Genomic DNA, 21,545 nt, shown 5'->3' on the forward strand with positions numbered 1-21,545 from the left:
AAACCCAGATACCCCCGCCAAATGAGTTTTTGGTATCCTTTCTTCAAATTGTTTTTGCTCACTCATGCGTGAATGAGAAATAACCTAAGTAATATCAGATGAAAGAGGAGATTCTCAGCTTTAAATTGATAGGTCATTTGTCTATTCTATTTATGATTAAGTTATGAAAAATGATCGCTAAATCTCGGTTTCGTTTATTCTGGGACGCACTGTATATATATATATATATCTGTATATGATACAATGATAGATTTGAAACCCAAATATCAATTGAGAAAAATATAATATTACCTAAAGAACAACAAGAATATTGAATATTTTACAGAGTATAGATTCAAAGATGAAAAAAGTAATATTAGAATACTTGCCATTTAGTTTGACCATGTTGTATATTCTCATTTGAAGTTCCTCTGATGCTTCAAGGTTACTTGAAATATCTCTTAGTTTTCTTTTCTCGACTAGTATTGTTTGGGTTGTTTTATTACTTTTTAAGGTATCGGTTCGATGACCTGTCTATATTGGTCAAACTAAATGTCATATGACACGAGAACATAATTTTCACAGTTGCTTACTTAGTTGATCCGTCGAATGGTTCTTTAGTTATTGCGCAAAAGAAAAATAGGAGTAATGGAAGACTGAAAAACACATGGTCTCCGGCAAATACCTAGAGTGATCATAAGAATAATCAACCTCTTATTTTATTATTACATGACATCAAAAAACCCTTTGTATTTATCTTGTTCAGGCTTACTCGTCGTCGGTCCATTATATCTCTTAATTTCATTTCTTCTGGCAGCAACAAAGAGGTCAATAAAGTCTTCGCCAAGAGCTCTCCGTAAGACTTTATCTTCCAACAATGCACTGATCCCGTCTTCCATATCACACGGGAGTTTTGGTGTCAGCGGTGGGATGTTGCTTTCTTTGCTGGCGTCTCCAGTGCTCTCAGGTGGTAGTGATAACTTGTTGATGACACCATCCATTCCTGCTGCTACGGTACCCGCTAATATGACATAGGGGTCAGCATCACTTCTTGGGATCCTGTTTTCAATGTAAGAATCCTGCGACCCACTTTCTTTAACACGAAAGGTTACGGAACGGTTGTGTTTGCCCCAGGTTACGAACGAGGGTTCAAAGCTTGAAGTTGGTTGATAGGCACCAAAAGATTTGATGCCATTGACGGAGGGAGCCATGAGAGTAGTAAGCGCTCTTGCATGGGCAAGCAAACCAGCTATCCAATGCTTTGCAATGTTCGTGAGAGCACCTGTTGTCTTGTCATGACAAACATTGCCAGTTTTACTATCCCAAAGAGAATGATTGAAATGAAGACTGCAAACTTCCGACGACTCGTTTACACTTGGTATAAAGGATGCAATGTAGCCATGGTTAAGAGCAATCTCCTTGCATGCATTTTTACACATGACTACTTTATCAGCAGAAGTTATTCCAAAGGAAGGTTTGCATGTAACCTCGAGTGACCCTACATCAGATTCAGAGTGAACTGTGTCAACATCCACCCCAACCTGTGGCAAATATTCCATCAAATCCTTAATGTAATCGTTGGCCATTAGAAGGCGAAGCACGTTTCCACTAATGACTTGATTCAACAAAGGTTCTCCACTCTTCACTTCATGTATACGAAATTCCGCTTCATACCCACTAAGCAAAGAGTATCCCAAGTCCTTGAGATGCTCCAGCTGCTGGGTCGCTATGTTTCTTGGGTGTTCCAACAGGGGAGCTTTCCCATGAAGGTCGTTGATGACAGTTGTGATTCGAGCTAGGCCCTGGTTCCAAGGAACAAGAGTGAATGTGTTAAGAGAAGGCAAGCCAGAGACATCAGTAAATCTATACTTTTGTGTGAGTGCACAATCATATATCTTTCCCTCGGTGTCTTCACAGAGCCATAGTGATGGGAACTGAACTCCCTTATCCAGATAGACCGCAAAGTCTTTAAGGTTGTGAGTTGATATAAGCTTGCACCTTGTGATCCCATTGATATCTGAGAATTCAAATCTTACGGTTTTTACGTTGCTTCGCTGGATGTACTCCAGAAGTTGGTCAGATGTCTTTATGCAGTTCATTTTATCTGAAACAAAAATAAAACAATTGACGTCATTAGTGTTATTCATATACCTTACACCTAGTAGATTGACAAAAAAAAATCGTCAAAACATGGTCTTATTTGACAAACTTTGAATTTGCCATGCAAGCACATTTCCTTGACATATTATTGGATAAGATTTGTCAGACGAATTTTAATTCGTAATGAAATGTGGTCTTTATTTGACAAATTTTCATTTTGATTCGTTATAAATCAGTTTGCCATGCATGAAAATTAATTTGTCATGCAGCACTGCACGGAAACCCACTGCTGGACGAATCGTTCATGTCGCTCACAACAAAGTTTTCATGACATGCACAATTTTAAAATTGTCACACAAATATTGACAGTTACATGTATAGACCTAACTGTTGCACATGTAAGCTAGAGCTCTAGATCTAGATAACTTAATAAAGTGTGTGATCTGAAATGCAAGACTAGATTCTAACTTATCTAGATCTAACTTAAAATTCTAGACTCTTTCAAATAAAACAAAGATAGAGTACCCTACATCTAGAGGTCTAGGCCTACACTCCACGCAGACTAGGACCGAGCCTAACTGTAAGGGCTAGTTACGAATACGAGTGGGCAATGAAGTGGAACTTTAAGTACATTAGATTCTTAATTAGATCTAAGTTAGATCTAGTAGATCTACATCACTAAGTTAGAGTTCTATAGCTTATGTAGGCCCTATACTAGCCTAACTTTAGACCTAGATCTAGAGATAGAAAAAGATGAAGCTAGACTAGGCCTAACTGTTAGTCCGACGCCATCAGACCACGCTAGAACAGGGTAGACCCAGAACATCATCTAGATCTAGAGATCTGATTTGAAAAAATCCCTGTGTGGAATGCTATGGCATAACAGTAACGTTAAAGCACTCCGGTAGGCCTATGTCGGCCTATGTACACAGACCGTAAGCGGCAAGGCGACAGAGTTCTTTCAGCCTAGTACAGTCTACATGTGCATCAGTTAGGTCTATACAGCTCTGTAACTGTAAATATTTGTGTGACAATTAAAATAAGTTGTGTATTCCCGATGTTCTACGTCGATTGTCACTGCCGGTAGGCCTAGCGTTATAGATTAAAACTGTCATAATCTTATTTTACATCTGATTTTGATGACATTTTCAGCTTTATCCTTATTTGATTTTTCTCTGTCGATTAAGTCAGTGGCGTAACAGGTGGGGGACAGGGGCGAGGCTCCCCCCCCCGCGGATTTCACCGGGGGAAAAATGGGAAAAGGAGAAAAGGGAGGAAGAAAGAAAGGAGGAAAAGGGACAAGGTGAAAATAATTTTTAAGAAAAACAAGTGGAATGCCTCTGGCCGTCTCACCTGCATCACGCGGTTCAATATAGCAGCAGTGCTGACTTTGAATACTACTCTAACTCGCACAAGATGTTCAGTGATACATGGTTACTCTTATGTCCACTTTTTATGAACTAGACCAATAAACTTACAGAGATATGATGGTTATTCAACAAAAAACCCCAACATGGCCAAAGTTAATTGACCTTACATGACCTTTGACCTTGATCATGTGACCTGAAACTCGAACAGGATGTTCAGTGATACTTGATTACTCTTATGTACAAGTTTCATGAATCAGATCCATAAACTTTCAAACTTATGATGGTAATTCAACAGATACACCCAATTCGGCCAAAGTTCATTGACCTTTGACCTTGGTCATGTGACCTGAAACGCACACAGGATGTTCAGTGATACTTGATTACTCTAATGTCCAAGTTTAATGAACTAGACCAATAAACTTTCAAAGTTATGATGGTAATTCAACAGATACCCCCGATTCGGCCAAAGTTCATTGACCCTAAATGACCTTTGACCTTAATCATGAGACCTGAAACTTGCATAAAATTTTCAGTGATTCTTGATTACTATTATGTCCAAGTTTCATGAATCAGATCCATAAACTTTCAAAGTTATGATGGGAATTCAACAGATATCCCCAATTCGGCCAAAGTTCATTGACCCTAAATGACCTTTGACCTTGCAGGATGTTCAGTGATACTTGATTAACCTTATGTCCAAGTTTCATGAACTAGGTCCATATATTTTCTAAGTTATGATGACATTTCAAAAACTTAACCTCAGGTTAAGATTTCGATGTTGATTCCTCCAACATGGTCTAAGTTCATTGACCCTAAATGACCTTTGACCTTGGTCATGTGACATGAAACTCTAATAGGATGTTCAGTAATACTTGATTAACCTTATGGCCAAGTTTTATTAACTAGGTCCATATACTTTCTAAGTTATGACGTCATTTCAAAAACTTAACCTCAGGTTAAGATTTGATGTTGACGCCGCCGCCGCCGTCGGAAAAGCGGCGCCTATAGTCTCACTTTGCTTCGCAGGTGAGACAAAAAATCATAAATATAGAAACGGAAGGGAAGCGGGAAAAGGAACGAAAGACGAAATACTGTGTATATCTGCGATTTGATTAAAAATAACGGCAATCTGTAAGGTTTAAAATGGCTCTGATATCAAGAGCTTCCGGGGCTCCGCCTTGAAACCCACCCACATACATGTAGCATTGGCGGTTTGGCCATGTCCTCCAAAAGTTCTACAACCAAGAACAAGAAAGGAGGAAAGAACAGCAAAGGAAGAGTGTAAAATATGATGTTAGGGCATATTTACTGAATATAATGTCAGACATGTCTCAAAGTTAGATTCTCATGAAAAGGTGAATTATTTGTCTTTCTCACCTCGCTCGCTCGGGACTTTTATCAAGTCGTTTTTTTGGCCCATGCGCCACACTGTGTACCACTTTTTTTTTACTCTTCACGCTACCGCCGCAAAGATCTTCGCGCACGATCATAAAAAAACAATCACGTTCACGATGGCGTAGAGACAAAAAAAAAGAAAGATAGAATTTAGTAAAAATAACTTATAACATTTTTATGTTTTTTGCCAACTGCAAACTTGTAGACAAGTCTACAAGTTGTAGACTTGTCTTCATGAATTTGCCAACTGCAGAGTTACCAGTTTTTTAAGTCTTGTGTTCTGTTCTTTTCAGATCTGAAACGGGGCAGTACTTGTACATCACTTTGCTGACTGGTAGAGCGTAGTGTTCTGCCACTTTAATAGGCCCACTTTTTATTTTGCCAACTATACTTTGGCTTTGATTAATCAACTTAAACCTTGGATATTTATCCCACCCCATATTTATTTATGTTGTCTTGCCTCTAATTTTACAAAACTAACGTGTTTGTTAAATCGTCAATAATTGTGGTATAATTTGCAAACTCTCTAGCTTGTTTATATTGGGGGAGGACCGGGGGCTTACTTAGTGTGTTATTATAGCTCCATCTGTTTTGTCCTTTGTATTTTGCTGACTAGTAGGGCTCTAAGCCTGAGTCGTAACCTTCTCTGAAGTTAGTGCCCTCATGATTTTTCTTTCTTTCTTTTTTCTCTCCCTTTCTTTCCCTCTTTTCTTTTTCTCCCCTATCCTCCATTTTGCCAACTGGTACATGATTTTGCCAACTGCCATGAATTTGCGTCCTTTCCGATGGACGGAGTGTTTTCCAACTGCATTCACACCTGCACTGAATACAGTGGTGAGGCACGCTATCACACAACGCTATAGCATCAGACTATTTTGTTAGACGCGTTTCGGCATGAGCGGGACTCGAACCACGTTGAGATCTTATCAGAAACATGCGCTCTCACCGAATGAGCTATGCTGCCTCCTCTGCTGTCTAAATTATGATTTAAATTGTACAATACATTAGGATAGGTTAGATTGGGATGTTAGATGGAAGTTATTTAGACGCCATTTTGGAAGCCATCTTGAATTTTTGGGCAAAATTGACAACTGCATATCATTATGAACAGTCCCAAATATAACTTGACCCTTTAAACCATAGTACTGTGGAGCGTTGTGGCCCAGTGGATTAGTCTTCTGACTCTGAAACAGGGGGACGTGGGTTCGAATCACAGCCGTGGCGTAATTTCCTTCAGCAAGAAATTCATACATATAGTGCTGCACTCAACCCAGGTGAGGTGAATGGGTAACTGGCAGGAATTCATTCCTTGAAATGTCATCGCGCTGTAAAAGGCTGCGGGGCTAAAGCCAGGGTAATAATATCCAAGTACTTTGGAAGCGTATAGGGACGTTATGACATAATGTAATAAGCGCTATACGTGAACTACGTTGTATTATTAAGACACCACATCTCTCAGGTGGATTTTTAATATGTTTTTCAGTCACAGCAGTCAATTTAGACTTCATATTTGGAAGCCATCTTGGATTTTTTTATATACTGGACCACTGACTGTTTTTGTAGCACTTGCCAATGTATTATTTGGCTAATCAAATCATATGGTTTAAACACCTAAATCATATCTGCCAGGCAGATATTATACAAAGTCCATTTGTATGTAACAACAGCCATCTTAGACTCCATTAGAAGCCCTCTTCGATTTGTGGACAAACTGGACCACTGAGTAGACTTTTACCTTGTCCTAATGTATTATTTGACCCTTTAATAGTTTAGACACCAAAATCATAAATTCCAGGCAGATTTCTTGAATGAACTATGTCCATTTGTAAGTAGTATAGCAGCCATTTTAGACTCCATGTTTGGAAGCAATCTGGGATTTTGACATACTCTTGACCACTGACTGTCCTTGTAAGTTGTCCCAATTTACTAGTTGACCCTTAAAACCATTGAACAGAAACAAAATTAAAAACGCTAAGATAAGAAAGAAAGAATTGTGCATTTCTAGGCTTTGGCAGCCATTTTAGAAGCCATCTTAGATTTTTAGGTACACTGGTCTACAATTTACCAGTGCACAATTTCGGGTTTATTTTTCGGTATGCCGCTACAATACACAGTATAAAGGCTGTTTATACTTTTATATTGATAACGCTGTTTAATGGAGTAGGCCTAGTATATTATTTTGTTTAACATTTGAACCCTATATCTAGGCCGGATGATGATTTACGCGAAATTTTTTACCGCGCCGTTCCATCACACTCTTTACTTTCAAGTCTTGCGCATCTTTTGAGACCAATTTTAAGACGCCCGTGTACGCTATTCAGAAATATCGCAACATTTTGTAAGTGCATGCCTCACCAAAAAATTGCTAAAAAACGTGATTTCGTGTAACAAAGTAAGTGCTAATTGTGTTTTCAACCAAAAAAAAATCATAAATGTATTTTTAATTTTAGTTTTGCTGGTCTAAATAGATTTATTTTATGTTTGTGATCTCAAAAGAGTCCTCGACAAAGTTCTTTTAAAAACTCAATGTAAAACAAAGGTAAAAAAAAGAAATACATGAAAAATTGCAAATTACAGTATATATATATAGGAAATTGATCTGCTATCGCAATTTTTCACGTACTGTATATTTGCCAAGAATAACACAAAGAGTTCCAGCTTTATTTAGGGAGTTAAAGGAAAAGTATGCTAATTACGCATGAATTAGCAATCGCATGAAATAAATTACCACTAAATTTTGTACATGCATTGTGTCCCAAATCAATTTTCGGCGCGATCGCGCGATTGTCAGGAAAGAAATTTAATTATAGAATGTTTCAGTTGAGTTCAAACACAGTGGCGGATCCAGAGGGGGGCGCCCCGGGCGCGCGCCCCCCTATTTTCGCCGGATTTCTTTTTTTTTTATGGTTATATTTACTGGATTGGTACAATGTAGTCAATTTCAAGGGCTAGATCTAGTCAAAACTATATTTTAACTTACGCTCATGGCCTTTGTGTTCGCACAAATGCACCTCTGTCATACTGTATTGCAATATGTAAATTCCGGAATTCCAGGGCGCGCAAGTCGATTGGTTGGAAAGTTGCACCACTTGTAATCGGGAGTTGCAGTGCAGTGACCAGTGTGAAGATGTTGGATTGGATATCATTTTTTCCCGAAATTTTGTGTTTTTTGTAACATGCGTTTGTCCGTCTTTATGGCAAATACATGTAAATTGTAAGTAACAGATCGCGAGAGAAAGTGTCAACGATGCGAATGATAATGTCTATCCCCGAGATTATTCTTCACTGAAAGATGAAGCCCTATATCGCGGGCGCCACGTGCGCAGCATTATCATTCTGCCTTGGTCATGTACGTTTTCACTGAAATGTATAGGTCAGACATAATTTGTATTTAATGTAAACTAACTTTTACACTTTCTGGTAGATTCAGAGGCATATTATCCAGGGCGCCCCAACTAAGTTTCGCCGAAGCAATCATTCCAACGAATTATCAAGGAGCAAAATTGTATTCTCAATCACCAGTCGACCCCACTCCGCGTTTGCTGTGTATAGGCAGCTATATGTCAGCGTAAGGAGCGAAGATTTTATGTGACGGGGGGGGGGGGGGAGAATAAAAATACTTTCGTGCTGGGGAAAACGTCCCGAGGACACATTGTGTATTGTTAAAAAGTAGAAATTGTGACATTAACCCCCCCCCCTTACCCCATTTTTAATGTTTGATAATCTATAGGTTTGCTGATTACAATATATCTTTAAAAAAAATTGCCAGCAAAAAAAAAACACTAGGGGGGGACGACCTCCCCCGAAATATTTGAGGGAGAACACGTCCCCCGTCCCCCCCGGCTAAGATGGTATGAAAAAATGAAAAAATGAAATAGAAGTCTGCAGACTAAATAACTATTTACCGCTCCACCATAAGAAGAAAAATCATCTCTTTTTCAGAAACTAAATTTGTACCAGCGATTACGCAAAAAAAAAAAAGATCAACACCACTGAACAGACACAAACCTAGCTGAAAGCAATCACAACATTGTAATGATGATGAACTAGTTAAGTATGCAGTATCTTAACACAATATAATTATGACAAAATGGGAGGATACGGTATTAAATCTAAAGCGGGACATTCTCATAACATTCCTCCAATCGCGCTTACGTGATAATGCATTGTACGGCAAAACTTCCTTGAATTAATCATGCATGTCATAGAAATACATTTGGGTGTGATATTCGTTATCAAATTATTTACTGAAGTATTTCACTTACGAAAAACGTATATAATATTTTGTGGCTATGCCCACAGAACTTCGAGACTTGCACAGGCAGCAAACGGGATCCAGGCGCGTACGCAAGGGGGGGGGGGGTTCGGGGGTTCAAACCCCCCTTTTCGTTTCGTTTCCTTTTTTTTTATGCTTGTCTCCCCAGAGGTCGGTCTGGTCAAGGAGTTATCGGGCAAGCGCCTGATAACTCCTTGGTCTGGTTACGGACAGTTCCCCTACCCAATAATGTATATGACAGCAATAATGAACAGAATCTCATGTTTCCGACGAAAAACACAGAAAAAATTTCCGCTCGCTTCATTTTATTATATCTTTTATTTCCGCATGTCGCCGACATGATCACGGTATCGCCATTAACAAGGCCATACATGATTATCATGATGTATACTTATGAATACAAGTGAACCAAGACAAAGACATACGTTTTCTTACAAAATATGTTTTACCAATATGAAAACCAAAATGACGGAAAACGCTAAAATGTCGGTTAGCTCGCTCCGCTCGCTCGTAATAATTTATGAAATTCCATAAGTATCTAGTCTCCTGTTCAAGGCCGTATTATGAGTGTTACGAATAGAAGGACATGTAGCATCGACTAATACTTGATTTACTAACAAACTATTGACAAGAAATGTATGTTTTGACGGGAAAACGCGAAAATTTCGGCTCGCTCACTCCGCTCGCTCGTAATTATTTATGAAATTTCTTTAGTTTCTAATCTCTTGATAAAGGCCATATCATGAGACTTACGAGCAGAAGGACATGTATCATCAACTAATATGTAATCATTACCAACAAGCTATTGAGAAGAATTGTATGTTTTGACGGAAAACGCAAACATTTCGGCTAGCTTGCTCCGCTCGCTCGTAATTATTCATGACATTTCTCAAGTTTCTAGTGTTCTGATCAAGGCCATATCCAGGCGCGTAGCCAGGGGGGGGGCGGTTGCCCCCAAAAAAAGTCCCCAAAAAGAAAAAAAAGAAGGGAAAAAGGAGAGGAGAAAAGGAAAAGGGACGGAAGGAAAGGGAAGAAAGGTAGCTTTGTGTTTTTTCTATTTATTCTTTATTTTTTTCTCAAAAGAGAAACTTCTTCACTCTTCTTGCATTAAATTCATATATGAATTTTGCTTCCGCGCTGCGCGTGGTTAAATGACAATATTGAAGTTCTCCATTGTTCCCCCACCTTTTCTCTAACCCTGTTTTTCCACCTCAGCTATGTGCTTCTTGCCAGTTAAAGTTAAAATTGTATACATTAGGGCATGAATTTGAGTAAGGTTAGGCCGAAGTAAATGTATGAAGTTTTTTTTTTTTCAATGGATCGCGCAACTTCTGGTCTGGTCGGCTCCGAGTGGGTAAAATCTTTATATCAGTTTCTGCCGTCACCTCCATAAAGTCAGCTTCTCCCGCTTTTCAGCTCATTACTATAAACAACCATAATTTGGGGGCAAACAGGTTCCTAATTTAAAAAGAGGAAGGTATGGAATTCGTGTCGTATTAAATAAAAAAGTACAATATTTTTTTTATCAAATTGTATTAAACTTCATGTCATTTCCCTGTATACATTCATCTCCTGTCCTGTTTTGCGCCCTCAGTTTGAAATTTTGAATGACACTTAAGTTTCTTTATTTTCAAAATGAAGCGCTTCAGGATAAGTCAAAAAAATTAATCATCCTTTATCATAAAGATAGATAATTTCAATAAATCACAGAAGTTTCAACTTTATGCGCACTATTTTCCTTGTAATGAAGTTCAATAATCTTAGAAAATCAATTGAATTAGAGACGATCGGGTATTAGAGATATCTACATTTGATGAAACGTCCACCCTTTGAAATTTCAGAGTTTCATTGCTCTGCGCGGGGAGGAATATCTTCCTCTACCAATCTTCTCCTCTGTTTTGCGAGTTAAAAATATGCACTGATGCTAAATTGTTTGTAATCAAATCTGATCTTTCCAAAGAAAGTTTCAATATATCTTTGAGAATACCCTTTTCTCGGGACCCTTTTTATGGCAAGAAAAAATTGATAAATCACTTTAGCTTCCGCGCTTCGCGCGGAGTTATTATCATTTTAATTTCCTCCATTGTATACCTCTTTTGTGCGTTTACAATCACTTTTGAAAACAAGGTTCAAAATCGCAATATAGTCAACCGAATTGGAGGTACTAGAGACAAGAGAAACGGCTCCTTTTCATTTTAATTTATGAAACACTAAAAGCTTCGCGCTTCGCGCGGGAGGGGGAAACTGCACCCACCCCCTAGGGAGCGCGCTTCGCGCGCTCTGTAAGTGTTGGCACGCTTCGCGTGCATTTACCGCCCCCTCCAAAATGAAATCCTGGCTACGCGGTTGGCCATATCATGAGTGCTACGATCCGAAGGACATGTAGCATCGACTATGATACCAACAAACTATTGACAAAAAGGTTATGTTTTCAACGCAAAAACGAGAACATTTCTGCTCGCTCGCGGGTCATGACCGCACTGTTACATACCCCATCCCCATTTAAATGTTATTGTCTTATTTGCAGCGCTGAAAAAAAGGGGAAAAAATCATCACCTCCCCCCCCCCCCCGCTCATCACTTTTTAGAGACTGGGCGGGAGATTTTAAAAAAAAAATCAGCTCGAAAACCCCCCCCTTTCAAAAATCCTGCGTACGCGCCTGACGGGATCTATATAGTGCAGAGCTTTAAAAGTATATCCCTTATATATTATAGTGTGAGTAATTAAATTCCACTATTTCGTCTGTTCTTCGTTTGTCTTGCATAAATAAACTTTCCATATTTTCATCTTAAAAAAATAAAAGTCATGATTGAGCTCAAACTTGGCAGGAATAGCTTTGGCCAACAGAAGGCAATCAAAACAGTTTACAACATTTACTTTGTTGGTTGGAAAGCTAGTATACATTGATTCAACATGTAGAAAAACATCAAATTGGAAGCCTATATGAATTCATGGTCTAAACAAGTTGTAATTTCATAAATGAAAAGCTTACAAAATGCCTTCTGAACTCTGTATACCGAAGACGAGCCTCGGTTTATTTTACATTTTCTGCCACTGATAGTTATAACTTATACAATTATGGACTGGATATCAAAGCTCCTTACATGTATTTTCTAGCATTTTATCATTGACCTTATTTAATTATTTGTGGTATAGTTTTAACAAGTGCTTCGTAAAAATTGATTATCTTATGTTAAAATAAATATAAATACAATTTCACCCTGGCTGGTCATAAGTTAAGATGGCAACGCGATGAGAGACTTTGAACGTAAACAATAAAAATGATGAGAATCCCCTTAAGAAGCATTATATTACTTTGTGTCTTTCATAATTCATACTGCAAGTGTGAAACGAACATGACGAAGTATACAGCCAAGGCAGAGACAGCATGCAGTCGAGATTGTTGAGGAAGGGGAATCCGACGAGCATCTGGTCGAAGAAGAATGGGACAGAGGGCAGACTCGAGAGGAGAATCCCCTTAAGAAGCATTATATTACTTTGAGGTTGTGCAGAATGACTGGATTATTGAAGATGATTTGAAAATAATACGAGGGAAAATGTTGATTACCAGAAGATGATGTCGTTTTTTTCTGTAGTTTGTAACAATTTACTGTGCATTTTGGGGAAAAAGGAACCAAATTTTATGCATGTTGCCATACGACTAAACAATTCTCGTTTGAAACACACAATGTAAATACACAAATGACAATAAACAGAATGGATTATTCGGAACTTATCGATTACAAGTCTCAGTTTCGTATCATTTAAATTTGACGTTTCAATCACACGATGCAAGCAAGTGAAGAGCCTTTGCCAAATGTATGTTTTGAATGACCGCTTTTACGGTGTGTGACTGGAAACCAGCTCCTAAATGAGTCAGTATGTGTCTTTTATTCATGAAGTTACAGTGATTTAAGTGTGCATTTTTCTTCTAAAGGTGCTCTCAAAATACGACTTTTGGACATGATTTTTTGAAGAAGTCCTTGCCGTGGGAGGGGGGTATCCCCCCTCCCACACCCTCCCCCCGCTCGGTCGCTTCGCTCCCTCGCCGCTGGCGCCCCCCCCCTATTTCAAAATCCTGGATCCGCCCCTGAAACATGTGTTTAAAATATTTGCTTAGTCCAAGTTAGGGTAGGCCAGACAGTTGTATGTACATATGTTTTGAATGTTTCAAAGGCAAGCGTTGGAAACGTTTATACCCCCCCCCCTTTTAGAGAACAAGTGTACCAGGTTTATGTCATATTTTATACAGGTGTTAGAAATATTTCTTATTAGGCGAAGCATTTTCATACAGGTGTCGTAAATAACCAAAAGTGATCTAGCATTGATGAGTGTAGATGTATAGATACACAGGAAGTGTCTTTTATTAATAAGAATGTGTTGCTTTATGCACTCATCTGTTATTGAAATCCTTTGAATTACTTTATAGAAATTTTACAGTCAGACCTAGTAACGGTAGGGTATATTAGGAGGATAATTTTAGTAATTCAGGAAGAACCACCTAAGCCAGAATAGACTACAGATGTTCGTGTAGGCAGTCTAAGTTATAACTGAGGGACTACGTCGGTGACGAGATAACGACCCCAGCTGCCGCCGGTTCTCCACCGACATGACTGGTCAAAAATCATGTCATCATTGGGGCTCGATCTCGTCCACTAATTCGTTGAAGCCACATCTCCTGGGGGGCTACTCATCGAGGGGTAACACAGTCTGCGGAGGCCGAGTGGAGAAGAGACATCCCAACCTGCGGAGGCCAGGAACTGGACCGACCACCAGGGCCAAGTGGGGCGTGTCAGATCAGACAGGATGATGGGGCTCACATCAACGATTACCGTTTAAGTTAAGTTATATTTTGTTATCCATAATCCACATCATGTATATTTCGTGTACAATCATTGTCAAGGAAACCAAAAAAAATATTGAAAAGGTTTGATTAAATCTTTCATAACTGTAATTCTCAGTTTTTACGTATTCCTTATTTGGTGTCAAGCAGCAGTAGTTAAATAATTTAAAAAAAGTCACTTCCCACGTGACAGCGATCGACGGCCGAGGTGTCAAGGGGGGCCTGCGTTTGGTGGTGGAAGTGTTAAGGTGTGGACCATTGTCAACAGATACGTGGATGGAATCCCGTCATCCACATGTCGTATCAGTCGCCGCTTCCATTGGAGATGACTTTGAACTGATGGATGACAATGCCCGCCCACATCGAGCAAGAATTGTGGATGTGTTCTTGGTACATGAGGGTATTCCAAGTGGAAAGCATCTGGCCGTCTCACCTGCATCACGCGGTTCAATATAGCAGCAGTGCTAACTTTGAAAACTACTCTAACTCGCACAAGATGTTCAGTGATACATGGTTACTCTTATGTCCACTTTTTATGAACTAGACCAATAAACTTACAGAGATATGATGGTTATTCAACAAAAAACCCCAACATGGCCAAAGTTCATTGACCTTACATTGCCTTTTACCTTGATCATGTGACCTGAAACTCGCGCAGGATGTTCAGTGATGCTTGATTACTATTATGTCCAAGTTTCATGAATCAGATCCATAAACTTTCAAAGTTATGATGGTAATTCAACAGATACACCCAATTCGGCCAAAGTTTATTGACCTTTGACCTTGGTCATGTGACCTGAAATGTGCACAGGATGTTCAGTGATACCTGATTACTCTAATGTCCAAGTTTAACGAACTAGACCAATAAACTTTCAAAGTTATGATGGTAATTCAACAGATACCCCCAATTCGGCCAAAGTTCATTGACCCTAAATGACCTTTGACCTTAATCATGAGACCTGAAACTTGCACAAAATGTTCAGTGATGCTTGATTACTATTATGTCCAAGTTTCATGAATCAGATCCATAAACTTTCAAAGTTATGATGGGAATTCAACAGATACCCCCAATTCGGCCAAAGTTCATTGACCCTAAATGACCTTTGACCTTAGTCATGTGACATAAAACTCATGCAGGATGTTCAGTGATACTTGATTAACCTTATGTCCAAGTTTCATGAACTAGGTCCATATATTTTCTAAGTTATGATGACATTTCAAAAACTTAACCTCAGGTTAAGATTTTGATGTTGATTCCTCCAACATGGTCTAAGTTCATTGACCCTAAATGACCTTTGACCTTGGTCATGTGACATGAAACTCAATGAGAATTTCAGTAATACTTGATTAACTTTATGGCCAAGTTTCATGAACTAGGTTTATATACTTTCTAAGTCATGATGCCATTTCAAAAACTTAAGCTTAGGTTAAGATTTGATGTTGACGCCGCCGCCACCGCCGTCGGAAAGGCGGCGCCTATAGTCTCACTCTGCTATGCAGGTGAGACAAAAATAGCATTTTCATGAATTCCTAATAATTAAATTTTCCTTTTTTTCCAGAATGGAATAGCTCGCGCTTAGGAAGAAGAATAGAAGAAAGTCATCATTTTCATGTGACAAAATGTCCAGATCCTAGATCAAAAATATCAGCTTGCGCTTCGCGCTCACATCATTTATGAAGAGCGATCCTTAATATCCACTTCACAATTTTCCTACATAGTGCTTGAATTAGTGCTTAAATTGACAATTTTTCAGATAGGAATATCAAATATTTTCAGCTCGCACTTCGCGATCACATTGTTGATTTTCATAATACAAATTTATTTAGAATGCCCAGAAACTAGTTATATATCTTAAACACACGCACTCATGATTATTGAGATACACCGCTTGTTCTTTATTTTAATATGCTTGAATTATCCAGTTCCACACTAAAATTTTCTGCTCGCACTTCGCGCTCACATTGATTTAGGATACCCAATTACCAGGTTTTTTTTCACGATTTACAAAACATGAATAGGGTGACCCGTTTTTAGGTCTAAATCTCCTTTTACCGCTCACGCTTCGCGCTGGCATTGTTGAGCTATATGCCTAATGATAGGCAATGCCTATCCTGCCCATGATTATAAAATATGCTTAGAATTTCCAATTTTTTTTTTAGGTTGGAATGTCAAAAATTTCAGCTCGTGTTTCGCGCTCGCCTTATTTGATTTTTGAATATGTCTCGCACTATGGCTAACTACAAACGGTCCTCAAGAAGTCCCCTTTTCGATCAGTTATATACGCATTTTGTTCAGGATCACAAACATTGCCAAGCTCGATTTTCAGGAACAGAGACATGAAGTTCTCTCCCCCCCCAAAAAAAAAAAAGAAAAAAAAGAGCTCGCGCTAGCGCTATCTTAATATGGCTTATGAGATTACTATGTTTTATAAGAATAAAGCAAGAAGTGGCTGCTATGAAGAAACAAACAGAAATCATCTTTTAGTGGCCGATCGGGGAAAATATGGGGGAATTTTTTTCGCAACCCCTCCCCCTTATTGGCGAAAGCTTACTTTTGATGTTGCTTTTACATTGGAAATGAATCTGAAGTGAACATACATTTCGGCTAAGTTCAATTGAATCTATTCATTTTCAGCTTAAAAATGAGAAAGTACTGTATACATCTTCAATATGTCAAGGAATGACAAATTATATAAGGGGAAAATGTCAAGGAATGACAAATTACATAAGAGGAAAAAGGGAAACCACAGAAAAGTTGATCAAAATTAAGTAAATTAAATTAAACGAAAAATGTACACGTATGGCATCAACAAATACCAGTAAACATACAGGCAGGTTGGGGGAGGTAAATGTGTGAGATTCGATCGGCAATTAGAAAAACTAGCACATCAATGATGTGGAGCTCATCCGGCATCTCGCAACACAATTTAACACAATTTTAATTTCATCCCAGTTGACACTGTAGTGAATTATATTGGTGACATAAATTGAGGATATAGAATTGAAATTGATGATGAAATTACATAGAAGCATTTTTTGTGATCTATGAATAACTTTTATATGAATTAAGTATTAATTATCTAGTCAAAATTTCTAAACTCTGTGTAGATCTTGGTGAACCTAATAACCAAAATCAATCAACAAATAAGTTAGCAATTTTTGTGAGTTTTGAAAATATATGAATAAATAGCAGATTCAATGAGTTTCAAAATTCTATGTTTAAATTTTGTATCACCACCTCGAGCTATCATATAAAGCAAACAAAACTGAAATTGATCAACAAATGAAGAAAAAACATTTTTTTTGTGATTTATGAATAAATTTTGCATAAATCAGAATAAATAATTTTCAAGACAAAATTTCAAAATTGTTTGTACAAGCTTGGTGAACCTCATGCAGCTCTACCAGATGGAAGAAAAAAAAATCAAAATCTGTCAACAAATAAAGAAGAATTTTCTGTGATTTATGAATACATTTCGCATAAATTAGCATAAAAATTTTCTACTGAAAATTTTCAAAATTCTGTGTAGAAGTTTGGTGGGCCTAATGAAGTTCTACCGGATGGAAGAAAAAATATCAAAATCTGGCAACAAATAAAAAAGAGGTATTTTCTGTGATTTCTGAATAAATTTCGCATAAATTAGCATAAATAATTGTTCTAGTCAAAATTTCAAAATTTTGTGTACAAGATTGGTGAACCTTATGAAGCTCTACCAGATGGAAGAAAAAAATCAAAATCAGTCAACAAATAAAGAAGAATCATTTTATGTGAATTTTTAAAAATATGCATAAATTAATTTCGCATAAATTAGCATAAAAATTGTTCTGGTCAAAATTCTGTGTAGAAGATTGGTGAACCTCATGAAGCTTACCAGATGGAAGCAAAAAAATCAAAATCGGTCAACAAATAAAGAAGAAGAATCATTTTATGTGAATTTTTTAAAAATATGCATAAATTAATTTCGCATAAATTAGCATAAAAATTGTTTTGGTCAAAATTTCAAAATTCTATGTAGAGGTTTGGTGAACCTCATAAAGCTCTACCAGATGGAAGCACAAAAAATCAAAATCGGTCAACAAATGAAGAAGTAGCATTTTTTGTGAATTTTGAAAAATACTCATAAATTAGCATATTTAATGAATTTCAAAATTCTGGGTATAAGTTTTGAATGCCCCACCTATTGCTATCATATACTAGCAAACAGAATTGAAATCGGGCTTGAAATGGCGAAGTAGTAGCATTTTGAAATTGTGGACGGACGACAGACGACGGACGCCACGACACGGCATAAGCTCATCTTGCCCTTCGGGCCGGATGAGCTAAAAAAAAACTGCCTTTCCATATTCAATTATATAGGTCTACCTTTTTGACTGAACAATTGTCACTACTTGATCTTGTTCAACACCTTTTTATTTTCTGTTCAATCGGAACATGAAACTTAAATACAAAATGGAAAAGAAATCTAAAAGATTTGAACGAGTTGTTAAATTGATTGGATAACTACTAGAAATGAAAATAGCTCAACTTTTTCAAGATTTAAAAGGTTTGAAAAATTTCACCGGGAATAACGCAGTTGATTCGTATATTTTATGTACAATCTGAAAGTTAAGTACATCAGCGAACAAACCAAACAACAAACACAGAGGATATTCAGTTTGAAAAAAAAATCAAAAAGAGAGAAAAACCTAACAAAATAACCAAGCATATACATACTATTTTATTTCGACTGCTGAAATCGATTTATTCTTCAATGCAGTTACAGCTCAACACTCCGTTCCTTGAATGTGTATCAGTTCATATACGCTAGTTGCAAGTATACATGTATGTTTACAGCAAAGTTGACTTTGAATGTGCCGGTCGAGAGTTGGCTAAGTTTCTTCATAAAACGTTTCTACAGGTTCAGTCATGCAGGCAGAATAAAAGTAGGCTTTTATTGTGTATTGCCTCCAATGGAATAAAAGATTGGAAAGTCGCACTTTGGATTAACGGATTACTAAACGTGCGGCTAAAGCATTGTGGCGTGCGCCTGTAATCCAAGCTGTGGGGAAATTACAAAGTGATGCAGAGGTTTGAGGGTCGAGCCCTGGTCACGTCTTTCGGATGCATCGTCACCTAAAGAAAAAAAGAGAAAAGACAGATGAAAAGAAGAGGGAAAAGGAGGAGGAAGACGAGTCATACAATAAGATTAGGGAAAGTCTTATAAAATGATTTAAAAAAAAACACGTTTCCTTGTCACTATTGTAGCTCTAGCCTTATTTCCATAGATCAGAGAACTTTTATGTACAGGTTAGATTCATTTCAGTATTCTATAGGTCAGAGAACTTTCTGTAAACAAGTTGGAATGTTAGATGCAATTCAATTCATCTGCTCAGTCTTTGTAAATTTCACTTTTTTGTTTAGCTAGACATGGAGTTGACCTGGATTACATGCTTCAATTCATTGATTCTCTGTATGTTCGGTTACACACACATTGATACACTATACACACTTCTTGCTGATTGGCTATTGATTTCTTTTATGTTGCATGCACTACTTCCTGATTGGTTATCTGATTTATCCTATGTTTCATGTATTATAGATAGAGTGTGTCCACCCAGAGGACACACTACCTTTTGATTGGTTGATGTTTATGTTAATTGGATGACTATTTGGAAAGAAGGCAGAAATAAAGTGGGCCATGTGCTCACGGGTAGTTCGACCCTAGCCTTGAATAGAGAAACTTCTCTGTGTAATTCATGACACTATAGTTAACACCTGTGTAGTGAACCCTAACTCTTACTCCAGTAGCCACCCTACAATATATAAAATTTTCGCCTACGCTTTACGCGCTCGCATTACCTGTTCAATGAGATACTTATCTTCTTGCTCAATAAGAGTAATAAGCTGATATATCGAGCCTAAAATATCAAGTTTTGAAGTCAATATACAAAATATATTTCTGCTCGGACGTACAGCTTTCATAAGCCAGTTCGTAGTTCTTTTTTTGCGCATGATCAAAAGATTCTACGCATGATCAGAAGAAGGTCATTTGTACTAAAGTGACATGGTGCTTTAAAATCTAATGAGATAAGCACCAACTTTGATGTCTTGATTATTCATATATTCTTTTGAAGTGTCGTTTTCATTTACATCCACAAAAAACAACAATGCTTCCACGAACGACTGGTATTTCACAGTTTGTCAAGAACATTGTGCAACATGCTAAGATATGCATTCAAAGTAGGAATGCAACAAATACCTTCATTAAGTGTTCATTGGTGTGCTATTCTAGTCACCTGGTCTATTCAATTTCTTCATCCTGCTATGTAGGGCAAGCTTACGTAATATCTTGCTTTGAAATCTGCTTATCATGATGAAAGAAATGAAAGGTCATTTGACCAAAATTGCCCATGAAGTAACTACGAACTGGTCTATTGTTTTGTTTGATTTTTATGGTCTGAATATATCAACATTTTCAGCCCACGCTGCGAGCTTGTATGGCAAGCCGTATTGATATTTATTGTGATTTTGTGATATCACGAATTCGAATTACTGATATCACTAATTCGAATTACTGATATCACTAATTCGATTTAGTGATATCACTAATTCGATTTAGTGATATCACCAAATCGAATTAGTGATATCACTCAATCGAATTAGTGATATCACAAATTCGATTTTTGTGATATCACTAAATGAATTTGTGATATCAAAAATTCGAATTAGTGATATCAGGAATTGAATTTGTGATATCACGAATTCTATTTCGTGATATCAAAAAAGGGGTTTGTGTAGTAAATGAATAGAAATTAGTGATATCACTAAATCGAATTAGTGATATCACTAAATCGAATATGTGATATCACTAATTCCAATTTTTGATATCACAAATTCATTTAGTGATAATACGATTTTGTGATATCATTAATTCGACTTAGTGATATCACTAATTCGAATTAGTGATATCACAAAATCGAATTTGTGATATCACAAAATGTACAAACATTTAAACATTGATTTTACGCAGAATTTCACTTTTTGTTTTCGAGCATTAGTATTGTGCTCAAATTCATTTTGTAATTGTGCCTTAATTTAGCTCAAAATACCACGTGAATTCTAGCACTAAAGTAAAGCTCAAAATACCACGTGAATTCTAGCACTAAAGTAAAGCTCAAAATACCACGTGAATTCTAGCACTAAAGTAAAGCTCAAAATACCACGTGAATTCTAGCACTGAGGTAAAGCTCGAAATCAAAGCGATATCTTTCACAACATGAGTGCTAAATTTCTTTTGTCATTTTGTTATATCACTAATTCGAATTAGTGATATCACTAAATCAAATTAGTGATATCACTAATTCGAATTAGTGATATCACTAATTCGAATTTTTGATATCACAAATTCATTTAGTGATATCACGAATTCGAATTTGTGATATCACTAATTCGATTTAGTGATATCACTAATTCGATTTAGTGATATCACAAATTCTATTTCTTGATATCAAAAAAGGGATTTGTGTGAAAAACAAATGATATCACAAATTCATTTAGTGATATCACTAAATCGAATTAGTGATATCAGTAATTCGAATTCGT

General features: G+C 37.3%; 1 protein-coding gene across 1 annotated transcript; it reads right to left on the minus strand.

The window, feature by feature from the left end:
* Positions 1–219: 219 nt before the first annotated feature.
* On the minus strand, positions 220–19,086 carry LOC121425465 (lengsin-like). Its single transcript, XM_041621526.1, has 2 exons — positions 18,678–19,086; positions 220–2,083 (listed from the first exon to the last, which is right to left on the minus strand). The coding sequence occupies exon 2, from the start codon at positions 2,076–2,078 to the stop codon at positions 705–707; it is 1,374 nt and encodes a 457-aa protein (XP_041477460.1). The 5' UTR covers positions 2,079–2,083; positions 18,678–19,086; the 3' UTR covers positions 220–704.
* Between the last annotated feature and the right edge of the window lie 2,459 nt (positions 19,087–21,545).

This window comes from Lytechinus variegatus, chromosome 12 (assembly GCF_018143015.1).
Source record: "Lytechinus variegatus isolate NC3 chromosome 12, Lvar_3.0, whole genome shotgun sequence".
Classification (NCBI taxonomy): domain Eukaryota; kingdom Metazoa; phylum Echinodermata; class Echinoidea; order Temnopleuroida; family Toxopneustidae; genus Lytechinus; species Lytechinus variegatus.

Excerpts from the sequence above, each read along its gene's own strand:
- LOC121425465 (XM_041621526.1), bottom strand. The coding sequence starts at position 2,078 with ATGAACTGCATAAAGACATCTGACCAACTTCTGGAGTACATCCAGCGA.